Genomic DNA, 21133 nt, shown 5'->3' with positions numbered 1-21133 from the left:
TGCATATGTTAAAATACTTGAAGAGGTCATGTTGCCCTATGCTGAAGAGGACATGCCCTTGAAATGGTTGTTTCAACAAGACAATGACCCAAAACACACTAGTAAACGGGCAAAGTCTTGGTTCCAAACCAACAAAATTAATGTTATGGAGTGGCCAGCCCAATCTCCAGACCTTAATCCAATTGAGAACTTGTGGGGTGATATCAAAAATGCTGTTTCTGAAGCAAAACCAAGAAATGTGAATGAATTGTGGAATGTTGTTAAAGAATCATGGAGTGGAATAACAGCTGAGAGGTGCCACAAGTTGGTTGACTCCATGCCACACAGATGTCAAGCAGTTTTAAAAAACTGTGGTCATACAACTAAATATTAGTTTAGTGATTCACAGGATTGCTAAATCCCAGAAAAAAAAAATGTTTGTACAAAATAGTTTTGAGTTTGTACAGTCAAAGGTAGACACTGCTATTTTTTTGAACACACCCCTTTCAACTAATTGCCCAATTGCACAGCCTTAAGAGCGTGCATATCATGAATGCTGGGTCTTGTTTGTTTTCTGACAATCTACTGAACCTACTGGTAACTTGTTTGCCACGTAGCAATAAAAAATATACTAAAAACCTTGATTATTCTGGTTAGTCACATTGTACTGCTATTATTTTGAACAAGACTGTATATATATATATATATATATGCACAAACTTTTTCATACCATTAGCAGGTAGTCTTTGTCCAGTTTGGAGAGGTGTCTGCATCAGAGAAATAAGTTATGACTTCAAATCTCAGTCTGTTGTAACCCAAAGGTTTGACAATATCCGCTAAGAATACAGACACGTAAACTGAATTTCGCTGTATAATGCTGTAGAGCATCTTTATAACTTAATTAAACTTTAATAATGGAAAAACTTTGCGACACTGACGCTGTTATTACTAAAATGAATCCATATTCAACTGACTTGAGCTGAATTATGAAATTTTCTTCTTCAGCTGAAACTGAAGTCATTCATAATTCAGGGTCCCCGCGGGTCCTTAAAAAGTCTTGAAATGTCTTAAATACAATTTTCGATTTTTAAGGTCTGAAAATGTCTTGAATCCTGGAATTTTCCATATGAATGTCTTAAATTTCATGTGGGATCTTAAATTTCATGTCCGACTCGTCATTTTTATTTATTTTTTCAACCGCAATTTGACCAGCGCAACATTTGGGGGCAGCACTTCGTGGGTGCAACCTGCATCATTCCATAGGTGACATACGAGTAAGTGATTGATGAACGCGTTGCGTTGATGGTTCGCCACCACGGCAGTTTGCGAAATCGCAAGCATGGGCAAAGACGATAAAGCTGTGGACAAGACCACGATTGTCAGGTCTCGCTATCTTGGTTCTCAGTTTTTGAGCCCCTCAACTGCAGAAGACTTGCTGGAGCATTTTAAGGTAAGACTCTAAAAGTAACATTTAAAATTATTTGAATATGTTAAAATGCTTCATGTGTTTTTGTTATTTCCTAATGAATATTTGGGACAATATATCGATGCGTCACAATTCTTGGATTGATTTAAATTTTTTCCGAATGCGTTGCGAATTGATTCTGAGCTTAGTTTTTGCAGATGGCGCTCTAGGCTAGTTTTTAACCGAACACTCAAATGCTCACGACGAAGAGCGCTCGTGCGTTCTGCTGAGTCTGAGAATGTAATTGATATATTGCTTTAATGACGCGAGATTAATGTAAATGCCCCACTGCAAACACCCTTGTACTTCGCTTCAACCTTTTCGAACTTTATTATTTATGATTTTATAGTAGGTTCAAGTGGTGTGTGTAAGGCATATAAATCACGCAGTGGCATCTGCTGTTAAAAGCTAAACCAAGAATCGATTCGAGAGAGAATCGAAATGCATTCAGAAAAATTGGAATCAATCCAGAATAATTTCTCGATTCAAAATGCATCGATATATTGTCCCAGCCAATCAGTTAAAATAATGTTGTGGGTGGGTGACATCTAGGCATAGGACTACTGCATTATGGATGGAAGGCAGTGCTGTAAATAACTTTATTGTATAAAGCATTCAATATGCATTATGCTTCTTGCATATTTTTTATGTTAAAAGTAAAATTGAATTGAATTAAATAATGTAGCCCAGTTCATAATTAGACTCCAAATAATTGTGCTTCTCAATTTTAGGTTAACAACGTTGACACTGAACCCTATCACATAGGCCCAATTTGTGAGCATTCACTATTATGGCTAAACTTGTTTCTCAAACATTTTTTCTTTCAAATCAAGGACCACTTAGCCAATTAAAAAAAAAAAAAAACTTGACATATTTGGCTTAATGATCATCCCTAATGCATGTAAAAATGCAGGCCATTTTAGTCTTCTGAAACCATGGCTAACTTCACCTGCTAATAATGTGCATGATTAGAAAACAAGTCATGAGAAGTGAATTGGAAATGTTCAACGGTGTCACAGTCCATGTCCGTCATTTTTGGTTGATGACTTTTGCTCACAGACCAATTTGGTAATCTGGCATACCTCCAGTGGTCCCCAGACCACAGTTTGAGAATCACTACTTTAGACAAACCATCTAATCTGAGTGAACATGAATGAAAATGTTATCATTCTTGAGGTGGACTTTGTTTTGATTTTATTTTTTTATAATTTCAGGAGGGCACCAAGGAACTTAATTTAAGGAACATGCTTTCTGTGTCAATGGATGGACCCACAGTAATTTTGAAAGTCATGGATCTCCTACAACTGGAACATGCAATAAATTTCTGATCCTGATCTTTCCTACAATTGTCTGTCATTCATTAGGTCTATGCATAGATTATTGAATGTGCTTGCATTTATCTGGTCTGAAATGACATAGAAAACACTAATCAGACCCTGAACAACATTTTCTTGGGGGAGAACCCCTAAACCCAGCTCAAGGCTATTAGGCAGCAACATTTAACCATAATTTAGATCAAGTATGATGAAATGGGCTTTTGTAATGTCCTGGGGCTGTCTTCCATGTCTTTTTCAAACTGCTATGAGGGGCCAGAATTTAGAAATTACCTGAAGTACCTTAAAGGCTGATAGTTTATACATAGTCAACCATGTCAGGGTTGTAAGGTCAATCAGCACTTGGTATAAAAGTTTCCGCGCCCCTTTGACCTGTCTTGAGCGTGGTTGTGATGTGTTGTGCCACACTAATGCTTCGCCACATCAATCTGTGTTGTCGGACTGAACATTTTCCTTTTTTTTTTTTTTTTTTTTTTTTAGATGAAGTCTTAAATTTACCTTTTAGAGGACTTAAAAAGGTCTTAAAAGTCATTAAATTTGCTGTTAAAAAATGTGAAGATACCCTGTAATTGAAATGTGCACTATTACTTTGAAACATACTGCATTGTATTAATTGCCATTCAAATCAATGTGACCGGACAAAGACTACCTGCTAATGGTATGAAAAAGTTTGTGCATATATATATATATATATATATATATATATATATATATATATATATATATATATATATGGATGTCATATTTGTTTACCTTTCCTAAACTATGGCGAATAAAACTGATAATGTGTGAAGGTGTCTTATACGCATGCACGCGCACACACACACACACACTTTTCTACCTCACTGGTGTTGTATCTTTTTGTTGTAGATTATGTATGTGACTTACTGGTTTTCACAGATCTCAGATGAAGATGGAAATCAGTGAATGCCTTTTTGAGGACAATGGAGACAGATATTTGGTTTAGTTGGAAAGTGACTGACAGCTTTAATTCTTTATAGGACTGTATCTTGGGTTAGCCTTGCTAATGCATTTCTTCACCCCATTTAAAACCAAATCATAGAAGTATTCCATTGTCATTATTCCATTATTTGTCTTCATTTGGAAGTCAATAAAAAAGTAGCATGATTTGATTTAAAACATTTTGTTTGTACTGGATTGTATTTATCATCAGGTGCAGTGTATGTAATTTGTTAATTAACCTCCCAGTTTTTTTATTTTTATATTTAGTAATAATTTGGATTTAACACAGTCATTATAAAGTAATTTATTTGTGTATATGGGCAACATTCATGATTTCTTAATTTAGCAAACTGCTACACAGCAAGGAATTTTTACAGGCTCACATTTGATTCTGAGAAGAAAAACAAAACAAAAAAACAAAGCAAAGAGTACTTTTTTGTGCCCTTTGCTTCACCATACAGTTGAAACGATTATTCCAGCCCTCACAGAAGAAATTTGGGACATTCATTACACAACATGTGCACTTACGACGTATACAATTACTCAGCGTCTTAACCCTAATTGCTAACCCCAGCATTCCCACACTTAGAGAATGGAAGTGTTGCACTTACCACCCTAAAACAACACAGCTGTCAGATTCAAATTACTTGATGGTGCATTTTATGAGGAAATAGGACTTCAAGTGTTTGATCAGAAATTGTAAAACCAGGAACAAAATACTAAATGGCTCTAATCCTAAAATACTTTGTCTTGTAAACACTTTTGCTGTAGCTACAAAGCAAAAACAGTTAAAATGAGTGAAGATCTCACAAAACCCTGTGTCATATTACACCCCCAAAAAAATCACAAAAACTTGCAAGTACTTCTAATTTCTAAAAAGAAAATGCAGCCTACTTACAGTATTGTGATCATTACGATTATTATTAATTTTTGTTTTTTTTGCACAACAAAATTTCCATGCCAATTAAGCACTCAATATATTTTGGATGAGTAGTCGATGGGCTAATCTTTATGATCATTTTAATATATTACTGTATTATAGTAATGAAAATCATTAAAAAAAAAAACATCCAGATTTATTATAGAGATCTCAATTGTCAAATGTCCTATACTCCACAAAATTGTAATAGTCCTAAATTGTCCTATACAAAAACATCTTAAAGGGAAAGTTCAGCCTCATGTTGTTCCCAACCTATTTGATACACACACACACACACACACACACACACACACCTTTTTTGCTCAACAGAAGAAAGAAACTCATACAATTTTGGAACAACTTGAAGGTGAGTAAATGACAAATTTCATTTTTGAGTGAACTATCCCTTAATAGTCATTAAAAAGGAAACACTTAATTTCTATGTATATATAAAATAATTTCGTGTTACTTTGGGATAAAATATGACCCAGACATGATTTTGTGGGATTCACCCTACTAGTGTTTGAATTTGCACTTTGAAGGTCCTACCATTCTGTGTCCACTGGATTATCGTCTGCAGGTCCTTACGGCTAGCGTCTGAATCACTCACACTGAGTCGCTTTAAGAGAGGCAGATTTTCAAGCTTGCTGACAAGACTAAACAGTTCAGACAGAATAATGCACAGAGGCTTAACCTGACCCCTGAATCATTCAACAATGTCACAAGCTCACAAGAGCAATATAGCTCTACGGCTTCCAGCAGGCCTCAAGGCCAAAGTGGACTTTAAGATGCAGCATGTCCATCCATGCGATGCTACACCAGTCACAAAACAGCTTCAGTCTTCATTCTTTTCTCTAGTCCACTTGATCATGGTCTCTGGAGAGCGATAGAGGAAGATGAGTTTGGAGTAAAGCTCTTCCTCCAGCTCCAGTTCTCCAGTTTCCCGCACTAGAAAAATGTCCATGCATATTTTGAGGATGCGGTCCACACATGGCAGTTCTTCAAACATGATGGAGTAAGAGATCTCGCTAAAAAAGCCTCGTACAAATTTGCCAATGACCAAAACCACCGACACATAGAGACCCATGATCCTGAAGGAGGAGAAGAGAAGTATTTGCAAGGATTTAGAGGAATATTCTGGAACATATAACACTCACACAATCAAGAAATCAAAGGTTTTAAAATTGAGATTACAGTGAATGCAGTAAAAGCTTGCACTGAATCTCATGGAAGAAATAAAGGCTGTGTACCCATATCCAGCTAGAAAGCCCAAACTTGGAGGGCTAACTTTGTCGTTAAAGATGACCATAGGTAGGACGTCACAGGACCCCTTGCAGTCCGCAATGCTGATGTCCCACCACTCCTGAGCTCCAGTGGTATTCACAGAGGCTTCTCTCATCAGCGACAAAGTCACATCTTGATATCCCTCCTCATCACCTGCCAGGACAAAAGAACCAGAATAACATTTCACTTTTCTCTACGTAGTGGAATGCATAGATGTTGATTCCTCCCTGCCATTAAGTAATACATTATGAAATGCCTACTTATACATTATATAACAAAATTGGCAACACTTTACAATAACGTCCCTTTAGTTACTGTTAGTTTAGGCATTACCTAACATTAACCAACAATGAATCTGTCAATCAATGAATCTATCATTCAATGAATCCATCCATCCAGATCTGACGCATTAAGAGTTGGGGGGGGTTTTGAACACGAAGATGGCCAAATTTTTCTTATTTTGTTGAAATATAATTTTTTTTCCATTTAGTTCTGCCCTTCATAAGCAACAGAAGATACTTGAATGTTTCCTGGAACACAAATTGGAGGTTCAGTGAATGTTAAAAACCTTTTTTAATAGTTGTGTTTGAGTGCCTCAATTTTCAATTGACACCCAGTGTCTTAAAATCATACAATCCCTTCTGGAATGGGTTCAAATATGTAAAGATGCTGGAAAACTGAAGAATCTGCAGGACCTTAAAGATTTTTCTGAAGAACAGTTCTCCGTTTAACTGTTCAGAACAAACAAGGGACTCATGCACAACCATCACAAAACAGAAAGACAGTCGAGGATCATCAGGTGACCACACACAGTACTAAGAACCAAATTCTTCAAACTTCAGGTTCACAAACTTTTGAATGTGGTTATTTTAATAATTTCAGCAATTTCTTTTGTCTTGTGGACTAAATGTAAACAATTTCATTTACAATATCTTACTCAGGACAGTACTAAATAATAAATAACATGCATTTAGTATGATCTCTCTTATTTTTTGAAAGTACTTCACATTTTCACAGATTCTGCAAGGGGTGCCCAAACTTTCGAGCCCCACTGTATCTAATATATAAAAATATGTATGATACACCAAAGAAGATTTTGATATTTACATTTTAATGTGCATTTAAGTTTTGATGAACATTTGAATAATATTTGAGTTGAATGTACATATATGTTACACATTGTTATCAGTATAAATTCATATTCATTCAGTATGTCTCAAACAGGGTGGAAATCCCTCACAATTCATTGGAAACAAATAAGAAGGAAATTCACTAGGAATGTATTATGCCTGACTAAAGCATCTTTTTACCATCATACAGCTGGCTGACAGGCTTTGCTTCAGCTCCAGTAGGTGCTCTGATGTAGTTAGGAAACATGTGCGGCACATGCCTGCGAGAGAATTACAGAGATGATCCAAATCAGATTGAGTCCAAAAACAAGGCCATAAGCATATCTTGCACACTGGGGGAAACCAATATTTAGTTATTAAATGATTAAGAAATAGAGCAATTAACTATACACCTTTATTTGTATACAGTTCCTAAATTGTTGAAAATGCAAAACGTCTCAAGTCACATTCAGTTAGGAATTACATGAATCATAAATTATACCATATTTTAAATTAAAAACCCATCTTCGTTCATATCTTAGAAAAAAAAAAGATGAGCTGAGTGATTTGCATCACTGGATGGCACTGCTGGTGGTTTAATAACATTTCTATCATAAAACAGTTGTCAAATATGAAATGTTTCATCACTTCCATCTTACCACGCTCCCTTTCAACATCAAAACTGACACGTCACAATGGAATTCAGGCTCTGCTTCTGTTAACTCTAAACCCCATCTACACTGATTTAAATGGCCATCTCAATCATTAATTTACATTGATGAGCATTGTTAGACCTCGGAGGCATTCTAACTTTTTTATCATCCCAATCATCACCATTGCTCTATATTGCTTGTCTATGGTGGTTACATCCTTGTGCAAAATAGACACTCGCTTAATAAGAGTAAGGTCTCATTCGCACCAGACAATAACTGTAATTATTATGATAACTGCAAAGTTTTAATAATCATTCTAAATGTAGGAGAATCGGAGAGTCTGCACTAAAACAGTAACGGCACAGAGGAACGTTATCGGTGGAATCACAGCAGGTGGCTCTTTTAAGGGCAGCTGCATGAATTTGAGTTTTCTAGGTAGCTTGCTTTTTTTCTTGTTTTTAATTCATTTTAATTCAATATAGTCTGGAAATGCATGGAGTGACAACATGTTTAATTTGGGAGCTAGTTTATTTTGATAAACGCTCAACAAATGTTCAACTGACTATAAGAAACTTTGCAAGTACGGCAACTTATTCTACTAACCCTTACCTAACCACCCACAAAATCTCTAATAGGAGTTATTTGACATGTAGCTGCAAAGTTACTTACTAGAATGTCTAAAGTGGACTATCAAAATAAAGTATAACCATTACTTTTGAAATAAGAAAAATAACTGTTCTTTAAAAAAGACGGTTTTGTTTTATGCAGCAAGAATTTGCCTTATCAACGTTTAAAATAAAACTAAACTAATGATTTTTTTTCTTCTTTTCTAACTGATAAATGATAAAAATATTGATCCATTCAGAATCCATTTGACTTAAAAGATTTTGAGCATCTAAAACAATAGATCTTTAGGTGTGTTCATAATAAATAATAATTTTCCATTGGTGAGGATGTTAAGACAGTTATAGGGTAACACTTTAGTTTAGGGCCAATTCTATGAACCAGTTGCTTATTAACGTGCATATTGGCTGTTTATTAATACTTATAAAGAACATATTAATGCCTTATTCAGCATGAGCATATTTTAGATCCCATTTAGTTGGTTTAGTTGTGTTAATGCCAATAACTTTATAATGAACTGCAATAAAGGTTTTGTAAGCGATGAGAGTGAACTGAGAGTGAGAGTGTCTATCATGACTTGTGCACCTCACAAATTTTACCAGGGTGAAAAAAATACCATGAGGAGTACATCTAAGATTGACATTTATTTCTCTCATATAGTCACAAGACTTACACAGGATCCTTCCGGGTGCCCAAAAGCAGCGAGGCCAGGTCCACTCTGACTGGGTTCTTCGGTGACAAACTGATGGAGTGCCTGTCAAAAGTATGTTCCACTGTCCCACCTTTCCCCAGGTCCCTTTCAGACACAAACACATAAAGAGCATGAGCTACTGTATTCCCAACAGAAGCATCGTTTTTCTCCATCAAACTGACCTTTGGAAGATCCAATCCAGACGGAGGGTCATGTCCCCTGTGCTGCCGAGCAGCTCCTTTATTAGCTCCTGTCTGCTCGGTGGGCTGATCCGCCACACTGACCCGGAGCTGCCCTCGATGTTGGCTGTGACAATGTCTTCATAGCTGTACATAGTAATAAACTGCATGGCCACCTGTGGACAGATTTTAATATTGGACATTAATGGAAAAGCTGACTGTTATATCTAGAAAAGTACAAATGTTGTCATATCCTTTTTCCCTCAACAAAAACACAGCAGGCTATTTCCACTGGCTTTTGTATTACTTCAGAAAATAAGCTCTGTGACCAACAAAAGTTTATGATTCTTACAAATTTTGTTCATTGTGATAATGAAAGTAAATGTGTCGTATGATGTCCCATACTCAGAATTTGTGCTCTGCATTTCACCAATACAAGTGCAAACATGCAGGAGTAAGTAATGCACACACACCTGGAGCAGTTGGACGCCTGAGTCGTGGTATTTAGAGGGTGGAAGAGAGCATTGTTCATTCACTCCCCCTTATCCACCAAGGCAATTTGAGTGCTGGTTCAGAGTCTGAGCCTATTTCAAATCGGTTCTCTGTCTTTCGACACCCGATGCACCAGCTCCAAATCAGGAAATGTGGTTCGTAAATAGCACCAAAACATTGCTAGTCTGGAAGTAAGAACTGCTTGCGTTAAGAGCTGGTGGCGGGGTTTACCATGACCAACAAGATGAACACAAACTTCTGACCGCCATTTTTGAATTAGCAGCTAAACATGAACACGTTGAATTTGCCACGATTGGATGCTGATGTAGATTCGCATAGCCATCCATCGACGTGTGCCATGGGAGTGAGTAGAAAGAAGATGACTCTCTTCATGCTTTCGGATCAGTTTCGTAGTGCTTTGGTGACATGCGCTTATCAGTCTGCATGGCACCATTGCACCTCGAACAAGCCTGATGTGTTTTGTGCTGACGCGCTAGCATCACTGGGAAAGATGAGACGCATTCAGTGACATAAGATCTGGCTCTGTGGTGGCTCTCTAGCCCATGGAAAGGCAAACCAGTTCTTAGAACCAACTCCGAACCAGCAAATGCACTGGCTCTGAACTAGCACCCGGTGCATGTTGGTTGAAAAGGGGTAACTTACAATCCATGCTGGTACCAAGACTCGAACCCCACAAGCTTTGTATTACAAGTCTGACTGTCTAACCATTAGGCCACGGCTGCCCCATCTTCCCAAGTCTAAATACCATTGCCAGAAGTAAAAAGCTATAAACCATCTACATCACAGTCACATGACTTCAATGTCAATACCATTGAGCTTTGAAAACCTTTTCATTCTGAAATAGCTAACAACTATTATTGAGTGTGATATTGTGAGAATGAGAGATATTACTGCTGATGTCCACTTACAGCATTTTTTCCAAACAGGTTGGAAAGATTATTGTAGTCCTGTTCAGTGAAAGGCTGGATGGACTGCTGCTGCACACTCATTGTGAATAAAGGCTGCAGGAAGACGCATGCATCAAATCTCAAACGTAAACTTGCAAATGATCAAAGTATTAAACACTAATGTAATGTAGAAATATTGTAATTGTATTTTACCTCATAACCGCCAAGCTTGACTGTGACAGTGACATCAACAGGATGGTTAACCACACCCACTACAGATTTAACCAGTGAAATGAAGAGTAGTGGAAACCAAATGATGCAAATGAGGAAAAGAATGATAATGCCGCCCATTCCATACTTGACAATCTTCTTTTTCTTTTGTCCTTTCGGTTGGGGATATTTCTGCAGAGAGAGAAAGTTTAAGCCCTACAGTAAGATTATGTACACATTAGAAGAAAATGATGAAGATATGACAATTTCCATGAATAAGGTACAAAACCAAGAAGTCGAAAATAGTGAGCAACATCAAATGTAATCAAATAACATATCATATACGCCATGAGATTCATGGTCTAAAAATATGTTCTAAGACACTGAACTGTGTAAAATGTAACTTTACATTTTACTTAAATTAATATGTCACCCAGTAAAAGAAAACACACAGTTAGATTAAATTCATTTCAAATAATAGTTTGTGAAACATATCTATTTAGTCAGTAGTAATTGGACATCGATTTATTTTCTGTCTGGAAATTGCCACAAACATTCACGTTTATCTAGGGTCATATTTTTTCATATGACCATATGTACACCTGAACAACAAATGAAAAACTAATTCAAAAACAAAATAAAAAACATTTTTTTAGCATGCCAAGGAGGACCTGCTACCTTTTCTGTCTCTCGGCTGCACTTGATGATGAAGATATTAGCGTAGATGTCCTCTACACACATCCAGTTGGAGAGAGACAGTGTCGTATCTGTCCAAACCCAGTCCATCACTGCTCGAAGCTCAACTAAAAATGGAACGAGGCGGAACCTGAGGAAACAAATTAATTGCATTTAAGCATAATTGTTAATTTAAGCTAAATTGGTGGCTATTATATCATCCTGTTAGTTAATCAACTTTTAAGGAAGACACTGAAAAACAAAGAAAAATAAGTATCTACCCTTGGAAAAGGAAGAGGTTGAGGTGATTGAATTTCTTGGTCAGGAAGTTTCCAAGGATTCGTGTAGGGTAGCCACAACGGATCTGATACGCTGACAAAGTGAAGTAGATGCACTTGAAAAAGTACCAGAGCTGGGCCACTGAGTTATGATTGAACACCCTGTGAAAATAAAGAAAAATAATACACTCCTTGAAAAATGTCTAATTTGTGTTTGATCATCAAAGATCACAGAAGTCAATCAACGGTGAACATTCTGTGATGCTCAAACTGCATCTGAACACAGGTGGAAAAGAATCCCTTACCTCTCAGTGACAGCAGGAAGGATGAAGAACATCCACAGGTGGATGCCGAAAACCAGTATAACCTGAAAGATGAGCTTTCCCAAGATGCTCTTCCGCAAATAGAGTGCACGGTCAATGATCATGGTGGTGAACTGAATGAGGAGCATGACTAGAAATGCCTCAGGGACCTGGTCCTCAGACAGAGAAGAGGCTATGTCTGCAGCCGCCGAGTGTTTCTGAGACAGAGCAAACATTTCACTTTTAAATGGCTCTCAACTGGTTTCAAGTCAACAAGACCTTTCCAGTTGTTAATGCAGCTGCATCTTATTACACAAAATTACAAACACTATACTTTTGTTTTAGTCCCCATTTTTCATGAGCTGAACTCAAAGATATAAGACTTTTTTTTAATGTACATAACAGTCCAATTTCTCTCAAATACTTTACTCAAATCTGTCTAAATCTATGTTCGTGAGCAGTTCTTCTTTGCCGAGATAATCCATCCACCCCACAGCATGATTATTGCACATTTGTGCCTTAGGCTGCCCACAATAAAGATGTACGATTTTCTTTACTCACTCCAAAAGCCCAGAAACCGAAGACGATGATGATAAAATCCACCACATCAGTGAGAAACATAAGAGCGTAGACATCAGTAGATGCACGATACTCTGCATGAAGGATGTTCTGGAAGAATCCACAGGTGGGCTTATAGACATTCTTGACTCTGCACAGATGAAAACATACCACAAGATAAAATGAAACCCAAAATATCTTATCAATTCACATCATGAATTCCACTACAAGATGAGCAGGGATCTGTGAATCAGCAGGGAAATGGTGATATGACATTCTGTCTATTTCTGGATCATGATGTGTTATATACCAATATTATTTGCATTTATTTTTAAGTTCAATGTATAGGTATTCAAAATAATCATGTCTGCTATATTGCAATATTTTCTTATTGAATATCTTGTGCACAGTTTGGATTTGGTTTCTTTACATTTGTAAACTACATTATCTAACATGACTTAATGAAAAATACTTCTCATTTATACATCATTTCAACATTTACTAATACATTACAGAGATCAAAAATTGTCTTTGTTAATATTATTTAATGGACTTCAGCTAACACGAACAGTTGTATTTTTAACAGATATCATTAACAAAGATCATAATTATATTGTTCATTTTTAAAATTAGTTAATGCATTACTAATGGGACCTTATTTTAAAGCATTACCAAAATAACTGAGTGTGTGCTGACCAGTGCCACAGTAGACTTCTTGTGGCTTTGCTATGAATGTTGATCTACATTTTTATATTAATGTGGAAAAACAAATAAAATATTGCAACTGTGCAATACACAACAACAAAATGTTATTCAGTAGTTTTACTAGCGGCTAACTGGTCAAATCTGATTATTTATGAACATTAGATGATCAAGACCATTTATCAGGGCTGACAGACCATCAACAAACCAACTAGATTTTGATAAGCTGCAATGATCTAGTCTTTCCTGCTGGCTTGAGACAAAAGCACCAAGAATCTTACATGGATAAGAAAAGTCCTTTGAGTTTTCCTCCAATGGCATTCAATAGTTTTTTACTGGTGTCCTCGCTGCATTTCTTAGACTTCTTTTTCTTCTTCTTGGGTTCTTTCTGTCTAGTGTCTGTGAGAGGATTGTTTATATACAATTTAAAATAACACTTCATATAACAGGTACAAATAACTCAATCTTATATTTTTTTGTTTTTTCAACAGACCTTCTTCTGACTGTTTTTTCTTGCGGAAGCGAAGGAAAGGATTCTTCTTCTTTCCACCCTCCTTCACTGTATCAAGGGTTTCTGTGGTACTTGTTTGTATGTTGGGCTCCGGGTCGGTCTGTAACTCCACATCGGTCTGTGTTTCTGTTGATGGGTCGGTCTCTGGCTGTGCTTTGCTGTCCTCTTCATCTGAGAGTTGAAAGACTTTCTCGTCTCTCTCCTTTTTGCTCATCTCTGCAGAAGAAACATTGCTCTTCTCTTCCAGAGGGCCCTCTTGGTCCCAGAGACCATAACGCTGAGAGAGACAAAGTGAAAAAAGTATAATTATGAACAACTTCGATATCAAGTCATTATATAAGACAAACGGGGTATGTAGATTGTAAATCTTCAGAGAAAATGGCACTCCATTTGAAAGCAGGTGATGGCGAATTACCGCTAATCAGAGAACCGGCTTTACTGACGAAATGCGCGTGAAAGTCACATACGATATATCGCACATTGCTATCTGAAACTAGTCTAGGCTCGTTTTAGTTGTTGCTGAGTACGCCAGACTGAATACCTGGAGAAGTGACCGGTGAAAGAAGAGGGCCAATAGCTGGAGCAAATCATAACGGATGTAGTTGTCAGTTTTCTCCAGGCCCAGGATACGTGGAGGGAAGAACGGCTTGTCCTGATTTAACTTCAGCTGATACTCAGTATTCCACGGGAAGAAGCCGAACTGAAACAGGTATTTGACCACCACCATCACCTGTGGGAAGGAACAGGCCAGAGACACCCAATACGTTATTAGTTCCAACCCGAAACTGCTTGGCAACTTTTTAAAGCTGTAAACAATAGGTCAATACCAGCTCAAACCTATAAAGCCTACTGTACCATATTTTAAGGACCTCTAAATGATCATAACATAATCACAAACTTGCTGAAAAATAAAAATGTTGTGCACAGTCTACACATGCCTTCTGTTATCTGATTGTTAGTTTATACTTTTTGGAGCAAGCAAAAGGCCTTTTTGTGCAATTCTAAAAAACCCTCTACCCCTTCAGGTTGTGATATTTGTGTCTTTTTGCAGTGGAATCTTTGTAGATTTTTTAAATAAAGTTTTTCAAGATAAACACTTACTGGACTGAAGAACCTCAAGATTAATTGACTATCCATACATGAATTAATTGACTATAGAAACAGTTTCAATAAACTGTTCCTTTTCTGACTATTAATTCATATGTCAAGCTTTACGGGGTTAATGAAGTCAAGCTGTTTTTAAAACATAGCAGTTGGTTTATTTATGGCCCAATGTGGTCTACCAGTCTTAATCACTTTGACCAAAATAGTCCACTAGGTTAACCTCATTTATTAAACATAACGCCCGCAAACATGATATGACATTAGAATAGAAATAAAGGTTTCAATCATTTTAGTTTTTACTTTTTTAAAGGTAGTTAAAATAGAGTTTTATAAATACTGTATAAAATAAAATAAAAACCATTATCATGAACACAATATAATGATAATATATTGATATTAACAATTTCATTATTATTTTCTTATTATCTCAAACATATATGAATCAAATCCCAATGTCACTTTTACAAAGGCACTGTCCATTCTTCCCACCTCTGTATAGATGATAGCCGTCATCCAGAACCTCTTGGAAGGTCGTGGCACAGACAGCATTGCCCAGAGAAAGACGAGGATTGGCAGCACCAGTGAGATGACCGAGGCTGTCACCAGGTTATTGAGCACGATAATGAAATAACAGACCAGCTCTGAGTGGGCTGCCAGAACATTATAGAGCGCAAAGAGTAGCTTCAGCAGTCGGTTCTGGGACGAGTAGAACTCACGACTCTGTATCAACTCCTCAACACTGAACGGCCTGGAACAGAGAACACAGAGACAGTAACTACCGTATTTTTCGGACTATATGTCGCACCTGAGTATAAGTTGCATCAGCCTAAAAATACTTCATGATGAGGAAAAAAAAACATATATAAGTCACTCTAGACTATAAGTCGCTTTTATTTAGAACCAAGATAAAACATTACCATCTACAGCCACGAGAGGGCGCTCTATGTTTTCAGTGTAGACTACAGGAGCACTGAGCAGCATAGAGCGCCCTCTCACAGCTGGAGATGGTAATGTTTTCTCTTGGTTCATGTCTCTTAGTTCATGTCTCTTGGTTCATGTCAAATTAATTTTGATAAATAAGTCGCACCTGACTATAAGTCGCAGGACCAGCAAGAAAACTATGAAAAAAAGTGCGACTTATAGTCCGGAAAATACGGTAAACTGCAGACAAGTTTTATTCACATAACGTGAAATGTAAATATATATATATATATATATTTACTGTGTAAATCATTTATACATCACACTGCTTTTTAATGCTGAATTTTTTCTGATTTTAATGATAAAAAAATAAGTGTCAATAACACAAAAAAAATCTAATTCAGTTAGATTAAAATGTATTTCTTAATCACTTTAAAAACATCAGAGCATACCAAAGTGCTGTTAAATGTAAAGAATCTAAGTATGAAGACACCGTCCTAAACAGATTTTCTTACAAATATTATTTCTTACTCCAGACATTTTTTCTTGAGTTTCACGCTTTAATAAAAGGCAGAAGATCATACAGTCATGTCATTCAAAGCACTTGAAAGCAGCACCTCTCTGAAATCAGTTCACTTGCGGTTCTGGAGCGTCGAGGGCGGTGGGTGTGCTGGCTGTAAAAAGGTTCTGTATCAAGCTCTAACGTGAGTTCAGAGGACAGAGTTGTGCTGCCGAAGTCACGGGACTTTGGAAAACCACCCAGTGTCTCCAACTCAACCACACTGCAAAACAAACGGGACGTTTGCTCGTAACTGACAGAAACTGAGTCATCCCACTGGATATGCCACACTGAAATAACATTGCTGTATAATAAACATCAACTACTTTATATTCTAATTAGCTGGGATTGTCCTGTGACACAGAATGTTTGGTTCCAGCTAGTTGCCTCATGTAGTCATGTCATGTTTTGTCAGAACACAGAATTAAAAAAAATAATAATAATGATCAAACACCCAAAAAAACATGTTTTATGACAAACCATTGAAAAAAGACAATCATGAAAATCTGGGATTCAAAACCTAATTTAAGATTAGAAATAAACTAAATTTTAAAGATTTAATGACTTGCACTAACATCATTTTAATACAGTATGCTGATTTCGTGCTAAATTATTAGCGATTATCATTGGTGCTCAATTATTAATTGTGGTTATTTCAATTCAAAAATAAAATCAGTTTTTTTTGCTAAATATTGTAGTGCACCACGGTTTCCACAAAAAATATTAAGCAGCAAAATCAGTTTCAACATTGATATTGTTTCTTGAGCCCTAAAGATCATGATGCACTGAACTCTGAAAACTGAATGCTGAAAAGTCAGCTTTGATATCAAAGGAATAAATTACATTTTAAAATATACTGAAATAGAAAACAGTTACTTTAAATCCTAATATTTCGCAATATTACTGTTTTTATTGTATTTTTATTTTAATAATAAATAATTTCAAATATTCTGGAAAGATCTCCTGGAATATTACCAGATCACAAATCAAGTTAGCTGGTGATAGTGACCATTTAAAGTCATTGTACAAAAGGTCTGTATATTACAGATGAGCAAACTCTCTAAAAATGACATTATCCAGATGAAAATGTACAATTTTGACAAGTTCCTGGTTATATACACACACTATCCATGTAGGAAACTGGCTGCTGGGCAGGTCAGACTTACTTGACATTACTGTTGAAGCGAACATTGTCTGTGTCAGTTTCATCCAGGCATGTCTCAACAGTCAGATTCTCACTGTCCTGTGATATCTGATCATCCATGGGCTCTCTGGAGGGTCTCTGTGGATGCCACAAGATTCATGAGAACAATGCCAGCGACGCATTGGATGATTGTTTGAGTGAGTAACACACCTGGCTGATGTTGTGAATGAAGAGGTAACGCTCCTCAGAGAGGACCATGGAAGTGTCTACATACTGCTTGGTGAGCAAGTTGAGCCACAGAGTGAATCCGTCCACCATGGCCTGGAAAAGCACCCACAGGAACTTCAGTATGTCCAGAATCCTCTGCACTATGTCACTGCCAGTGGCCTGAGATGCTGTGAAATCAGAATGAAAACTCTCCTCAAACTGAGGCTCTTTCATTTACATTTATTCATTTAGCTTACGCTTTTATCCAAAGCGACTTACAATTGCTATATATGTCAGAGGTCTCACGCCTCTAGAGCAACTAGGGGTTAAGTGTCTTGCTCAGGGACACATTGGTGTCTCACAGTGGATTTGAACCCGGGTCTCTCACACCAAAGGCATGTGTCTTATACACTGCGCCATCACCACCCCATATCTGTCATAAGATTTCAAAGAGAAAACTGACCAGAAGACGACAGAGTTTACTTACCTGTATCATCTCCTTCCTCTTGCATCTCCTCCACTTCTTTGGAGTTCCCATCAGAAACTGCTTCACCTTCCTCAGCATCATCTGCTAACCACAGAGAAATGGACAACTCAATATTCATTTGTTATATGATGATGTCTGCAGCTGATTGCTCTGTTTCTGTGCTATATAGGTCAGTGTTTAACCTGTAGCCTCAGAGGTTTGTTGTTTCTTTGCTTCCGCTCTCTGCTCTCTCTGTCTCTGCTGACGGTCTTTGAGGGCTTCTTTTGCACTGGTGACCCAAGCCTGATATGCCAGCTGTAGAAAACAATTTATAATGTATTATCTCTATAAAAACTTCCTTACCAAATATATAACGGAGGACAAACTCAATACAAAGCGTGTCACCTGAAAAGCAGTCTGTTGACGAGGCTTCTGTTCCTCCTGAAAGGATTCATCTTCCTCTCCGCTGTCAGACTCAAACATGTAGTATTCCCCAGAATGCAACACTGAAACAGAAACATCAGACTCTTACTTAAACTCAGCTCTAGCAGCCCTGTTGCATTCTGAATCCTTTTCTCTCTTTCCAGAAAATGTGTTCAAACCCCTGATGCATGGTGTCCCGTACAGTGGACCAGGGTCAGAGTTAACTAAAACTATAAAATATACTATGCGCCTTCAAATAAAATAATTTTTTTTCTAATAATCAAATTTTCTTTAAATTGACGATGTATAAAATTAAAACTAAAAGTAAATATAATAATAATAATAAAAAAAAAAAAAAAAAAAAAAATATATATATATATATATATATATATATATATATATATATATATATATATATATATATATATATATATATATTTCTAACTAATAAAAAGGACAAAACTCAACTAAGTTACACAAACTTTAAAGTGTAAATAAAAACTGAAAAAAAAAAAAAAGATCCTAAAATAACACTGGAGTGTACAGAAATTTATTATATCTACAGTAATCTGAAGACTGCCATCTTCATTTGATAAGAAATGATTTGTATTTGATATTTAGTAAGACAGTGTAGCAGCTGATTGTGAGCGTACCAGTTGCATGGTCCATCCAAGGATACTGCCAACCTTTGGACTTTGATCGCTTTTTCTCCTTCTTCTGTTCCTTGGAGTCTGTGAGGTAAAATATACATGAAAGTAATATTATGACTGATGCACATGCACAAGTATCTCAGCATATAGTTTTCACTGGAATTTGAACACAAATATTCACAACGTACTACAAATTCTCATCCTTGTGAATATTAGTTTATATACTGTATATTAAAAAATCTGTATTTTCTCACAATGTCCTTAACATCCCCTTCCTCTTGTTTGTTTATTTAAAAAAAAACACTAAATAAATAAAAAAAGTAACAATTAAAAAAGTTATTCATTTAAAATATACTATCCCAACTGCCAGAGCTCTAGAACTTTACTCATGTCTGCACGTGATATCAAACAGCACTGGTTTTTACATCTCGAAAGCGATGCACCAAGGTTGTATATTGTGAAGTGTAAATTATATTTAAGAGAGAGACTGGAAGAAAAAAATATCACATACGTCTGATCCCAAAAAATACAAATAAAAAATTTGTAAATAGTGATAGAATGTTTGTGGGTCAACCAGCATTTTAAATATTGTTGCTAATTTGATAATGCTTACCTACTGTACAAGAGTATAATACTCTGTTTAATGCATTTTTCTGTATTAAAATCCATTCCATAGAATCCCACAGATTTTCCCACACAATTGGAACCACAACAATTAAACAATTATTTCAAACCACAGCTGATCAAAGTTGTATTAGTTTAAAAGGTAATGCATTTAAACCTGACTGCTGGTCCACTGTATCTGAAGTTTTACGTCCTTCTTTATATTTCTGCTGTTTTTCACGTATGCGTTTCATCCTGAGGAAAAATAAAGATAGAACATATAGAGTGACTAGAGCTCAGGAAGGACATAGTGACAGTTTTTGTTTGGTTTACTGATTATGGTAATAATAAAAAAAAAAGCTCAGTGTTAACTCACGATTCCTTTAGCTGCTGAAGTGACTTTTTCTCTGCCTGCTGATGGAAATGCATGTTCTTTATAATGCTGGCTCGGAACAGCTCAAAACCCCTTAATGCACACACGCAAAAAATCAGGTCAGAAAATACATTTTATATCTTAGAAATAGCCTAAATTATTCACTAAATCACTGGTTTTGTTGTATTCCACTCAACTTTGAAAGTCAACATTTCTGAACATTTTATACTTTGTAAAGTTACTTTGTAAGGTTGTAAAGTTTTTGGTTACAAAGAAACATTTTACAAAACCTTTGAATTCACCCTGGCCTAGATGCATTTATGCAAAAAAAAAGAAAAAAAAAAGTTAATGATAAACATTATTACTGCATTATATTAACTGATAGTAATGAACAAATTATTTGCACAGATGGCATAATTTGTCTGTTAACAATCATTGACTTGAAATAAAAATGCTAGCATTGCTATTTTGTTTCTTTATACACCATCTTCAGAGAAGCAAAGAAGAGAAGTCTATGACTGTATGAAGAAGTATGAAGTATGAATGTCTCACACCTGACTTTGCATGGAATACATGAAAAAACTGCCCCTTCTGATGTGTTCAGCAGGGGGCGCACTTACTGAGAGGCTTGTCGCGCTGATGCTTGAAGATCTGCAGATACGTGCAAGAAATAAAAACTGAGGAAGACTCTCCTCTGAAGCAGGAGGAAGAAGAAACAGATACTGTCCCAAATAATGCCAGCCTCTTCCACAGGCAGTGAGCATTCACTATCAGACACTGAATTAGCTGAGGAAGAAACATACACACACAAATGATTACATCTGTATTGTGCTCTGTGATGTGGCAT

The 21133-nt window shown here is 36.5% G+C and overlaps 1 protein-coding gene across 3 annotated transcripts in view; it reads right to left on the bottom strand.

The window, feature by feature from the left end:
* Positions 1-4030: 4030 nt before the first annotated feature.
* LOC113051294 (piezo-type mechanosensitive ion channel component 1-like) overlaps positions 4031-21133 on the bottom strand; it is a 99431-nt gene continuing 82328 nt past the window's right edge. For 2 of the 3 annotated variants that reach the window (XM_026214903.1, XM_026214900.1), the window contains exons 27-51: positions 20907-21072; positions 20290-20379; positions 20092-20168; positions 19314-19391; positions 18643-18743; positions 18441-18552; positions 18259-18342; positions 17775-17959; positions 17587-17702; positions 16479-16643; positions 15430-15688; positions 14378-14566; positions 13819-14113; positions 13607-13724; positions 12627-12774; positions 12069-12283; positions 11767-11925; positions 11489-11636; positions 10814-11002; positions 10622-10714; positions 9204-9376; positions 9004-9126; positions 7255-7334; positions 5911-6097; positions 4031-5751 (exon numbers count right to left, since the gene is read on the bottom strand). In XM_026214903.1, coding sequence (XP_026070688.1) covers positions 5496-5751; positions 5911-6097; positions 7255-7334; positions 9004-9126; positions 9204-9376; positions 10622-10714; positions 10814-11002; positions 11489-11636; positions 11767-11925; positions 12069-12283; positions 12627-12774; positions 13607-13724; positions 13819-14113; positions 14378-14566; positions 15430-15688; positions 16479-16643; positions 17587-17702; positions 17775-17959; positions 18259-18342; positions 18441-18552; positions 18643-18743; positions 19314-19391; positions 20092-20168; positions 20290-20379; positions 20907-21072 — 3806 coding nt within the window. In that variant the 3' untranslated portion in view covers positions 4031-5495. The remainder of the gene's footprint in view (positions 5752-5910; positions 6098-7254; positions 7335-9003; positions 9127-9203; positions 9377-10621; positions 10715-10813; positions 11003-11488; positions 11637-11766; positions 11926-12068; positions 12284-12626; positions 12775-13606; positions 13725-13818; positions 14114-14377; positions 14567-15429; positions 15689-16478; positions 16644-17586; positions 17703-17774; positions 17960-18258; positions 18343-18440; positions 18553-18642; positions 18744-19313; positions 19392-20091; positions 20169-20289; positions 20380-20906; positions 21073-21133) is intronic. The other variant, XM_026214902.1, reaches the window with a different exon arrangement.

This window comes from Carassius auratus, chromosome 32 (genome assembly GCF_003368295.1).
Source record: "Carassius auratus strain Wakin chromosome 32, ASM336829v1, whole genome shotgun sequence".
Classification (NCBI taxonomy): Eukaryota; Metazoa; Chordata; class Actinopteri; order Cypriniformes; family Cyprinidae; genus Carassius; species Carassius auratus.
Note: the sequence above shows the minus strand (reverse complement) of the source record. Positions and strands in the feature narration are given on the sequence as shown.